At 31.8% G+C, this 11,901-nt stretch overlaps 1 protein-coding gene across 1 annotated transcript; it reads left to right on the plus strand.

The window, feature by feature from the left end:
* Positions 1 to 1,625: 1,625 nt before the first annotated feature.
* LOC148613537 (terminal nucleotidyltransferase 5C-like) lies at positions 1,626 to 9,571 on the plus strand. Its single transcript, XM_088586896.1, has 2 exons — positions 1,626 to 1,741; positions 2,731 to 9,571. The coding sequence occupies exon 2, from the start codon at positions 2,762 to 2,764 to the stop codon at positions 3,971 to 3,973; it is 1,212 nt and encodes a 403-aa protein (XP_088443022.1). The 5' UTR covers positions 1,626 to 1,741; positions 2,731 to 2,761; the 3' UTR covers positions 3,974 to 9,571.
* Positions 9,572 to 11,901: the final 2,330 nt, after the last annotated feature.

The raw sequence follows: 11,901 nt of genomic DNA on the forward strand, positions 1-11,901 counted from the left end.
GATGACGACCATAAAACTTCTGTAGTGATGACTTCAATCTTGTAACAACATAACCCTGTTCCAGAAGCCTATTTGTTAGAGTTCTAGCGCGATACAAAAAGTCTGCGTAGTTTCGGCAAGATCTGGCATAACGTATGAATTGTGGTATGAACACTCCATACGCAGGTGCCGAAGGCATGTTGCCACAGATGAAAGGAAAGTTGACAATTCTGAATGAAAAGTCATCACGTTTGTCGTAAAGTTTGGTCCTTTTTAGTTTTCCTTTACCATCGATTTCTAAGTGTAGGTCAAGATATGAGGCTGACTTTACAGTGTCTGTAGTATCCTTTATCTCAAGTTCTTTTGGGTAGATGCGATGTATCAAATCCAAGAAATTAGGATTGTTTAAAGATAATAGTCTTTTATATAGCGGAAACTGAGATTGAAGGATCTAGCCAAACGATATTCTTTCTTTCTGATCAGATGAGCTATAAAGTCAGCCTCATAAGAGTGAAGGAATAAGTCAGCAAGTAAAGGAGCACAATTTGTTCCCATTGGAATGCCGACCGTTTGTTGAAAAACACGCCCACCATACTGGACAAATGTGTTGTCGATTAAAAATTCCAGCATTTTGTAAACTTCTTCCTCTGTATATTTGGAAGATGATTTGGAATTATTTCTTACAAAGTATGAGGAATCTCTACCAAGAACTATATATTTGTATCTAGGTGTACCATCTTTTTTGGAAAAACAACGATGTATAATGTTTTTAAGTCGGGATTTTAACTGAGTATGGGGAATAGAAGTATACAGTATTGAAAAATCACAGGTTTTAATGCTATTATAGTCAGATAATAGTCTTGAACTGATTGTCTCCAAAAGATCTTTCGAATGTTTCAGGATCCACATTGAATACCACTACGGGAGTAACAAGTGTTGTGGTAGGACTGCAGACCCTCTTTGACAGTTGTGAGTATAAAAGTTAAAAGTTTTGAAAGAGGTTTGGTTGTACATTTTGCAGAACCAGCTATGAAACGTTTGTATGGATTCTTGTGGAGTTTAGGAATCCAGTACATAGACGGTAAATCACAATCATCGTCCTTGGTAGAGAGACCAAAAGAGGATAGCACAGATTTATGATTTTCCACAATCTCTTCTTTGGAGAGAGTGGTAACAGTATAGGTCTTATCACTTCTATTATTTTCTTATTTTATTTGTCATGTATAGTAGACAATGTTGTTGCAGAAATTGAAAATATTTGTAGTAACGAAATATAACTTGAATTACTCCCCTTTGTCCATATCTGGACGAATCTTTTAAACTTTTTTTTTTAATTCAAAAATTGTCTTGCATAAATTCATGTCAATGTTTATCATTTTATCAGATGAACCAAACCAATGTGTATGTATTGTTATATATAGTGCAATTAACGCAAAGGATTTTTATGTAGAAATGTTCTCGCGGAATATTAACTTATTACCAACAATCAATAGCTGAAGTATAATATTAGTGTTCCTTTTGTTCTTGTAGTCCTCCTCTCAATCATTTACAACTTCATTCATAGATTTTTCCAAATATGGAAATCTAGCTTCAGCATCAATCCTCTGACGTAAATAAGATTATTGATCATTAGTAAAATTGAATGTTCTTGCGTAGGAGAGAATTCTCCGTTCGCTTCGATCGAATTTAATATGAATGGTAGAATATATTGTCATTTTGGTTCGAGGCACGAACGTAGCCACAGCTGTTCTAACGTTTAGAGGTGAGTGCTCAAATTGTTTTACATATTATACATAAAGTTTATTTTTTAAGTCAGATAACATAATTGATTTCCGGGGTGCAATTTTACATTTTGAATTATAAATCACTTGTAATGGAAACTTTTTGTAGCTTGTTTTATTTCTTTATTAAAAGTTAAACTATTCAAATCAACAACAGAGGCTGTCACTAAAAGCTGTCAGTTTTCCCCATCCATTAGATTTCATAAGGATACATCAGGTTTTTTTTAAATTTGTAATATTGTACATTTTTCAAACACCCGCTGTATACAGAAACCAAAGATTACCTTGGATAGAAACAGTCATCGTTGCGTTGTTTCATACATTGGTATGTCGCAAAATTTTCGAAAGAAAGAACAAAAAAATGCGTAGCACGTTAAACCAAGGACTTTATGATAAGTTCTCGTAAAAAAATCATAAAAAAAATCCTTGCTGAAACTAAATATGAAGTTTAATATGTTTTTTTTTAGGAAAATACGCAGTGTCATAATATACAAAGCTATAAGAAATTCCTGTCATTTTATTTCTCATCCGCTCGGAAATGATTTTCACCGGGGTTTTCGGTAGCAATACACAAATAGCTATCCAATCAAATCAACGTTTATAAATACACAGACGAAAAACTAATAGGATTTCCTGTAAACTTCCGACATATAATAAGTTCTTTTGAACATAATGTATTTCATTCGATCTATAGCATTTTGGTTGACAGTTTTACATTTTTCAAATAAGTGAATAACTAGTACATTTCTGTGTTAATTTGATAAACTCTATATAAGCTGTTGTATATTGGAGTAAACCGAATGTAAATTTACTTGCGCATGAATACACAAGGTCGTCTGACAATCAAGTGTATTTCACTACCTTGCAGTACGACTTGCACAACCACTGGATAAGAAGTGTTTTTCGGTAAGAAAGCAAAACTGTCTCTCTGTCGCTCTCTGAAGTAACTTTTCGAAACCTTTCCTTTCAGTTGGGGACATTTATTGGAAGTTCCCTAGAAAATGGGCTGCGAGAACCGTTTTCAAGTTTTGTGCTATGAACAGGTTTTGCGTTTGCATGAAGTGATGGAAGATGCCGTGCCAATCCACGGACGGGGAAACTTTCCAACTTTGGATATCAAGTTGAAGGATTTGGTTAAAGCCGTTCGCGAAAAATTAGAAAAGGAAGGCGTAACTCTCAAAGACATAAGATTAAATGGGGGCGCAGCAAGTTACATTTTTGGTACCGAATCTGTCAAATCTTACAATGATTTGGATCTGATTTTTGGCGTCGACCTGTCAAATCACAACGAGTTGCAGAAAATCAAAAACTGTGTTCTTGGATGTCTGTTGGATTTCTTGCCAGAAGGTGTGAACAAGGAGAAAATGAGCAGTTGTAGTTTGAAGGAAGCATATGTTCAGAAAATGGTCAAAGTGTGCAATGAACACGGAGACAGATGGAGTTTGATTTCACTATCAAATAACAAAGGCAAGAATGTAGAATTAAAATTTGTTGATTCAATGAAAAGACAGTTTGAGTTCAGCGTAGATTCTTTCCAGATTATTCTTGATAGTCTACTGACTTTCTATGAGATTTCTGCAACTCCAATGAGCGAACATTTTTACCCAACATTGGTAGCTGAGAGTGTGTATGGAGACTTTTCAGAGGCATGGGTTCATTTGAATAATAAGCAAATAGCTACACGGAATCCTGAAGAGATAAGAGGTGGAGGTTTGTTGAAGTATTGCAATTTACTAGTGAGAGGTTACACCCCAGCAGAGAAAGTTGATATTCATGCAATGGAGAAGTACATGTGTTCCAGGTTCTTTATTGATTTTAGTGATTTGAACCAGCAAAGACAAAAGCTTGAATCATATCTCAGTAATCATTTCAGCGGTGAAGAAAATCTAAAACATGAGTATCTGCTGACGCTTTATCGAGTAGTTGATGAAAGTACCATATGTTTGATGGGACATGAGAGAAGACAGACTTTAAACCTTATTCACCAACTTGCCTGTGAAGTTCTTGTGGAACAAGAGCGGAAGGCACATGCAAAATACATGGAAATGCAGCATTTTGACCAATTAAACAATTTGACAATAGATCAGGTGTACTTCCACAGTCCAATAAATTCAGATGGGTGCCAGTATTATAGCTATTTTCCAAATGTGTTCCAAGTGAATGGTTCATCTAACTGTCCTCTTTGTCCATCCTCATATTTACAGTGTTCATAGTGAAATTGGAATGAGAAAGTGATGAATGGAGTTAGTTTTGGATGTATCTGTTTTAAAGGGATATACTTGTAATAACTACAAAAATATTTGGAATGGATTACTTAGTTAACACCATTAAACATTTGAATGTGGATAAACTGAGAGAAGTAAGTGAGTTGTCCTTATGTACATGTATAGTTTAAAAAGGGAGTTGTGTATGTTTAAAAAAATTCAAATCAGTAACTCTTTAAAAAGCTTAGAAGAAGATGACAGTCTGCGAATATAAGTGGAGGTACATGTACATACATTGTACGTACTAAAGTGAAAATTTGAAAAAAAATAACTTCCCATGAATTATTATATTTGCATGTTGATTATAAATGTTAATGTTTGCTTGTGTCATTTTTTGCATGATTTGTTTCGTTACTAATGAGTCTTTCAGGCATTGTGTTGGTTCTGTTTCATTAAATTTCATAATATTTCGCTCAAAACAAAGAAACTACAGCAATTTGTTCATGTACACTATTTGTTCATTGCATATTCTCACTGTAAATTAACATGATTGTTTTAGGCATTTTAAAAGATTTAGTCAAAATGATAAGGTTTCTTCAGTGAAAAGTTCCTCATATTTTTGGCATTTTCATGTGCTATACATCTACTCAGTAAAATCTGGTTCTGTATTAAAAAAACACAGGGACCATTTTTACATTTTTAAGTGCTATGATCTATCAGTGCTTGATCTTATTTTGCTTGATTTTTATGTTAAAATTTGAGAATAAAAAAAAACAGATCTTAATGGAATTTTATAGAATGACTATTATTAATGAATTTCCCCCAAAAGTTGTTTATACGTTCATGTACATGTATAATAAAGCTTAATGTTATTGTGTTAGCTTTTTCTGTTAACACAACACCATTGATTTTATTTTTAACATTATTTTATTTCAACCATTGATCTATTTTATTGAATTAAGTTCAAAGTACACATGTATATTGTACATTCATCAAATTAATGATACATTTCCACCTTGACTTGTACAGATTCTTACCTCTGTTTAAACACCTTTCACAGTATCTAGAATGACCAAAGGTGTGTGAAAAAAACATTGAGACGAAAAACTTTCATGTATACTTTTTTTGCATGACTTCATTCAATATATGCAGACTGTGATATTTTGAATATTATATTGTTGCAATATTAAATTGGCAGTGTCTATTTTCTCTGTTATAAGTATTTTAATTGTTGATATCTTGTTCATTGTATCATAAAATATTATTTTGTTGATAGTTGATTAATACATGTTTACATTTTTTGCGGTAAAATTATTGATATGGCATCATTTTTTTTTCATTAAATCAAAAAAGTTTATTTTCCTAACAGACATACATGTACATAATGCAGTTACATGTACATGTACATATATATTACATATTACCTTGTAAGCCCAAAAAAAATGCATGATTGTATTTTTTTTCTTCATTTCATTTATTATGAACTACAATTTATATTTTTAAAGTTTCTAAAATAGTTTTTATAATGTACATGTACATTGTAGCTCTTTCAAAATTTTATTTTGCATTCCTTATTTCAAGGGTAAACTAAACAGGAAAATTATAAAATTATGTGTTGAGCTTGGTTTTTTGGCATCTTTCAATCTTGTAAATATGTTGTAGCTATTCATGCTATTCACACGAGAAAAAATAACTATTATGAGCCCACTAAGTAACAAACATGCAAGACTGTAGAAATAATGCATGTATGACAGAGAATCGGAACAAAAACTGTGTAATGTATTCTAGGATAGAATTGATAGTGAATTACTACAAAGTATCTTCTTTATGAGTCTTGCAGGACTTGCGTGTCATTTACGATGATTGATCATATATATCTAGTTTAACACTTGTCAGAAAATGCCTTGGGAAAGACAAGGAAAATGTGTATTCATCAATGGTCTTACACACAGTTTCCTAGATGAGAATTTTTTTATAGTCCCATTTCATTTATGTAGTGATTAGCTAGGTATGGAATACAAAATAGAAGCAAACTACATGTACTTGCTTAAATTAAATTCATCATTTAGTTAAATGATCTGATTAATTAAGTCTTTTTTCCTAAATATGTGAAGATAATAGAAAACAAATTACATGCATATGTACATTGTACATGTACATGGTATAATACTTAATCAATAGTTTACTGCAATACTGTGTGAAATGATTGTACATTTGATGTATGTTGCCTTGTTAAGATACATTGTACAAAGTCAATTTACTTATTCATTGTATATGCATGTACATGTAACATTTTCATATACAAATGGACTTTCAAAATTTTTAGTAAGAAAAACCTTCACCTGTATTTTTTTTCTCAACATACTTGTAATTCTCATACATGAGTGTCTTTTCTATTTTATTTGAAGTAAGAACTGTTTCTACTTTGTTGAATACATGTATATGTTTATGCATCCAATTGCTCACTCCCAAAAAAGAAAAAAATCTTGTAATTGGTACAGCAAAAAGAAACTTGTACATGTACATACAGTGTAATAGAATTGTATTGATATTGCTGGTACATGTATATTTTTGTGTAAAGTTTGTGATTACTTAAAACCATTGTCATTTTAAACCAAGTTCAAAAGGGTAAAGAAATAATGTTTATAAAAGTTCATTACATTTAGTTTAAATAATTCAAGCAGCAGTTTAAATCCCTTATAGTATGTCAGTCAGTATATAGGTACTGATCAATAGAAATTTGTATTAATGTTCTCTACATAATGGCAAAAATCCAAGAATTTAAACTTCTTATAAGACAACTATGGTATTTTCACATGTTAGGTTGATCTTTAGTTTCTCAACAATGTTTTATTAACTTTCGTGTGAGTGTTACAAATGTTCATGTAATTTAGAAATGTTCACATACATGTAATTTTAGAGAAACTTCCAAAATATTCAGTTTCCTTAACAAATTTAAAATTATCATGCCTGTCTTTTTAGAGCATTTTGGATTTTGTATTTAAAAAACCTGTATTTGTGGAAAACTAGTGACTTTTTTTCATTTCTCCCTTTAAATTCAAGCTTTTATGGATTTAGGGTGGATATATTGGGCTAGTAATAGCTAATTCTACAAATCAATAAAATTCATTCTAAGTTACTTGTGTTTTTATTGAATATGAATTTGACTTAGCACTTTATAGTTGAACAAAAAACTATAGGTTCTTTCAATTTATAGATCTATGTTAAGGGTGAATTCTACTGTTTGTATGAACTTGCAATACAATTCAAACATAGTTTGTATAAGACTAAGTAAATAATGATTTTGTGGATCTGATGAATCCCTACTAAAGTAGTGGAATAGGTTGTTGATTGTATTAAACTTTAAAGACTTTTATATTAATGTTCTTGTTTTTGCCTTGTTGAAGACATGTTACATTTTTACATACATGTTATTCTATGATCTGTCATTTTCCCAGAACAAAACACATCTAATGACAAGAGTTACTTGCAGTGTTGCCAAAGAGGTGAACTTATTTATAGAACACATGAACTTCCCAAGGTTGGAAGCTTCTTTCCTTAAATATATTAGTTTATTACATGCTTCTTTAATGATTCCTTAGAAAGCATCCTTTTTGGTTTTTTCGTGCCCTGACCTCATATTTAAATAAAAGATACAGAAACTGGCATTGATGCAAACATGATATTATTTTCTTCAGTACATTTACAAATGTACTTGCATACTTAACTAGTTTGTAAGAAAAAAGATACTGAAATATAAGTTTAAAAAAGCTAAACTTGTACATGTATCTTTAATTGATATGAAAAAAACCTTTTTTTTTCTGAATGACCTCAGTTATATATTAGAATGATCTGAACTTTGACTTTTGACCTAGGTGATTAATCTTTGATAATGGTAGCGCACCATGTGTTACTCATTGATTTTTTTTGGTAAACTTTTTCCTCCACACTAGTAGGTTTTTCCCCATCAAATTGAACAAGTGATCCAAATGTAGAGATCTTCTGTTTTTTGGTTTCTATTTTTTTGTACATTGTATATTTGACAATATTTGATCATTTCCCTGAACAAATAGGTACATCTGGACTTGTACGTGTAGTACTTGTTATAAGTGTCAAGGGGTGAAATAAAGTAGGCTTCCATGGTCATACATAATGTACTCAGTACCTTAAAATTTAAAAACTGTATTTTTGCATTTCAATAGTTTTTTGTTTGTTTTTGTTTTGTTTTGTTTTGTTTTTGTTTTTTTTTGTTTGGGGAGGAGGGCTGGGCTTACCTTTGCTCTAGAATTCAGAAATTTTCCAGCTGTTTTAAGCACTGGTTAATGTGCTACATCTATCCTTTACAAGGTGATGTTAAGGGTCTGTAAGAAATCATAAGTGAAGCTGTTATTACATGTGATACTGAAATAATTATTTACCCATTGTAACTAAGATATTAATAAGTTAATTACAGACAGGTGTATAAATAAACTTAGCCAAGGGGGTTTTCTTAATAGACTGGATCTACCTGTATGAAAATCTTTTGATCAAGGATGAGAACAACAAATCTCGAAGTGATATCCCTAAACTGTGAATAGTGTTTTAAAAATTACATGCACTTATTTTTCCTCGAAAATTTATTCTCTAGAGGACTAGACCATAATATACCTGTAGTTTTTTCCATGTTTATTGTAATTTTCTGCTCTTATCCAATTTTTGATCATTAAATATAAATAATTCCTGTCTCGTGTGTTTCTGGTCATTATGGACATAGGTCATTTGTTGTTAAGCAACTAGATATAACTGTTTCCCACATTGATTGTTCTTGGTATTTCATTGTCGGAGTCTGTGTAGAAATCCAAGAAAGTTGTCCATTTAGTACATCATTTTTCCTCATTTTCACATCGTCACACTCACCTCGATCAATATTGTATGACTTGGTAACAAGTACAGAGAAATGTCATTAAATGGAATCCTATTAGTGTAGATTTATAGATGTGATTGTCTGAGCTTCACACTGTTCTAGACTATATGGATATTTTTATTCAAAAAGCTCTTGTATAAAAAATAGTGAAATAAAATCTGTAGCAAATATATCTATCACCAACCTTGACTACATGTATAAATACCATGGGTTTTTATGCATTTCTCTGGAACTTGTAATGCTTAAGCAGGGCCTATTCAGTGATTCAGCTAGACTGTCAAATCTCCAGGACAATTGCCAATTTGTATTTCTTCAGGACATCCTCTTATATTTTTGAGCAAGTTTACTTTATAAATTTCTTCAGGACATTTTAAAAGACTAGTGGGTAAATGTACCATGGCAGGTGCCTAGCTGAATCACTACCTTTATTTTTGTTTGTTATTGAAAGTCATGACAGTGCATGTTTGCCAAAGTTAATGTACAGCATCTGTATATTTTTGTATTTATAAGATGATTTTTTTTCTCTATTTTTGTGATAAATGCACAGATGAGGTTATCATGAAGTTGTCGACACGAAGTGTCTATTATATAAATATATATTATTGTTAAAACTACAAGTTATATCAAAATTTTAATGTCTTTTTGCTGGATAATTATCTGTATATTGGCAGAATTCCAGAAATAAAATATTTTTGAAAACTCAATGATTTTGTTTCCACATTGACATTGTACCATAAATACTGTACGCACTAACACTGTTTACAATAGTGTAACTCCAGCAAGTTAATTTAGTTCTTGACAGTTTAAAAAAAAAACAGTTCAAAGTTCTCATACAGGAAGAGAACATTGATGAAATGTGAAAAATATGTACATGAAAACAAGACTAATTTATCAGATAGAGTTGTTTGTTATCTAGACAAAGATACTGAAATTTATCAACTCAGTCTCTTAAAAATAACTTATTTATCACACCCCATACTAGAATCTTAAATAATTTCTAGTATCCTACCACATACATATAGAATCTTGATGGAGCCCACTCTTGCTTATTACACATGTACATGTATGCAGCATAGTGCAAGTACTAGTCATTAATGATTCATTTTCACTACATTCTGTTACAACACCCACAATATTGAAGACTATGCCATTAACATTCACCTGTCAAAAGCAATGAGAAAGACAGCAACATGTAGTACATGATCATAACGAACACATGATGTTGAGGATGTACTGCATTCAATTAAGTCTGGCATACAAAGACAATTAACCAGAAGTCATTACAAGGTCTAATCTTTTGAGTTTGTACATGCCATGTAAAGGAAAGCTGCTAATATATAAACTCAATGGAAATTACTTGATCTTTGGACATATTTTGACTTATGTACAGTTCATATACATGTACTTGATGCTATTTTCAGCTGGATACATGTAACTACATGAACATGTTTGGAAAGCTTATCAATTATGTATTGAATTAGGTGCTTTAATTTATATGTAGCAGTAAGGGACAAGAAACAAACATTTTCTGATGTCAAGACAATACATCAAGTAATTTATAAATGATTTCTTAAAAATTGAACCATGAGGTGCCATTCCACTGAAGGAAAGCTGGGATTGATTTTGAGGGTTTTGTTTTGAAATGTAAGGGATTGGCACCACATATAGGGATTTTCATGATGTCTGGTCAATAAAAGAATATAAGTGGTGTATTTTGAATTTTTTTTACAAAGTGCCATATGCCCAGCAGAAGACTGGGATTTATTTAAGGAGTTGAGACCAGAATTAATAAAAATTGAGGGGTCACAAACTAGCATTTTCTTGATTTTTGGAAAGTTGAGAACAAGTTGTGAATTAATCTCATTGAAATTGTACTACTCAAGTGCCACTTCACAAAAGAAAAGCTGAGTGATTTTTATAAGACTACCAAAAAATTGCTGTCATATATTGGTATGTCACTGTGGCCATCATTATCGTTGTTATTTGTACACACTTGGTTTCCTTGTGATAACCTGATTGCCTATGGTATTGTTCCACCATACTGTACACCACAATGATCAGACACGAATTGATTTTGGAGGTAAAGTCTTTAACTTTTCAGAAATTAGAGGCCAAAAAGGGTATGTGTACCTGAAATATGTATTTTCTTGATGTCCAGATGATTACTTGACTATTAGTGAACGAATTTCTCTGAAATTGTATTACAAGGTGTCATACCACCAAAGAAAGACTGGGATTGATTTTGGGGTTTTAGACTTGAATCTGGTAGAAATATGGGACCAAAAAGTGGCCAGAAACAAACATTATGTCCTTATAAGAACTTTATTTCATTTTATTTTTACTACATGGTGCCATACCACAAAAGAAAGACTGGGATTGATATTTGTTGTAATGACTTGGGCCACATAGAATTAGGTATCACAAAGGGGCCACAAACAAGTATTTTTTTTTCTGAATTCTGGACAGTAACTTGAATGAAAGGGAATACATTGCTTTGAAATAGGGATTTAGGAATATAGGCCAAAAAGTGACAACCTTGGTTCTGTTCAATTTTTTAACTTGTGTTAAGTTTGAATGGTGCATTTACACGAGCCAAAACTGTTCAGGGTTGGACCTCTTCAATTGTAGCAAGCTGCACCCTTCAAAACATTTTATTGGGGGTTATGACTTGAACCAATTATGAATTAGGAGACAGAAACCAGTAATTTCATTATGACAAGTCAATAACTTGACTACAAGTGAATAGATCTTTTTGAAATTGTACCACATGTGCCATATCCCTAAAGGACCACTGGGATTGATTTTTGATGATAATTGTTGGAATCATTTATGAGCAAGGGACCACAATGATTCTGATTAATCTTATCCTGTGTCAAGTTGAAGTATTTAATCAAATTGCAAATAAAAAGCTGTCCATAAAATGTTCCTACTATTCAGTCAGACCTCTGAGATTGTATCACGCTGCACCTTCCCAAACATTTATTTATTTTAAGGGGGAGAGTTAACAATAGGCTTGGACTATATTTTGGCACTG

The sequence above is a fragment of the Perna viridis genome, chromosome 6 (assembly GCF_037379345.1).
Source record: "Perna viridis isolate PV_CMFRI_1.1 ecotype Kerala chromosome 6, ASM3737934v1, whole genome shotgun sequence".
In the NCBI taxonomy this organism is placed as follows: Eukaryota; Metazoa; Mollusca; class Bivalvia; order Mytilida; family Mytilidae; genus Perna; species Perna viridis.

Coding starts and splice junctions, on each gene's coding strand:
- LOC148613537 (XM_088586896.1), top strand. CDS start 2,762: ATGGGCTGCGAGAACCGTTTTCAAGTTTTGTGCTATGAACAGGTTTTG.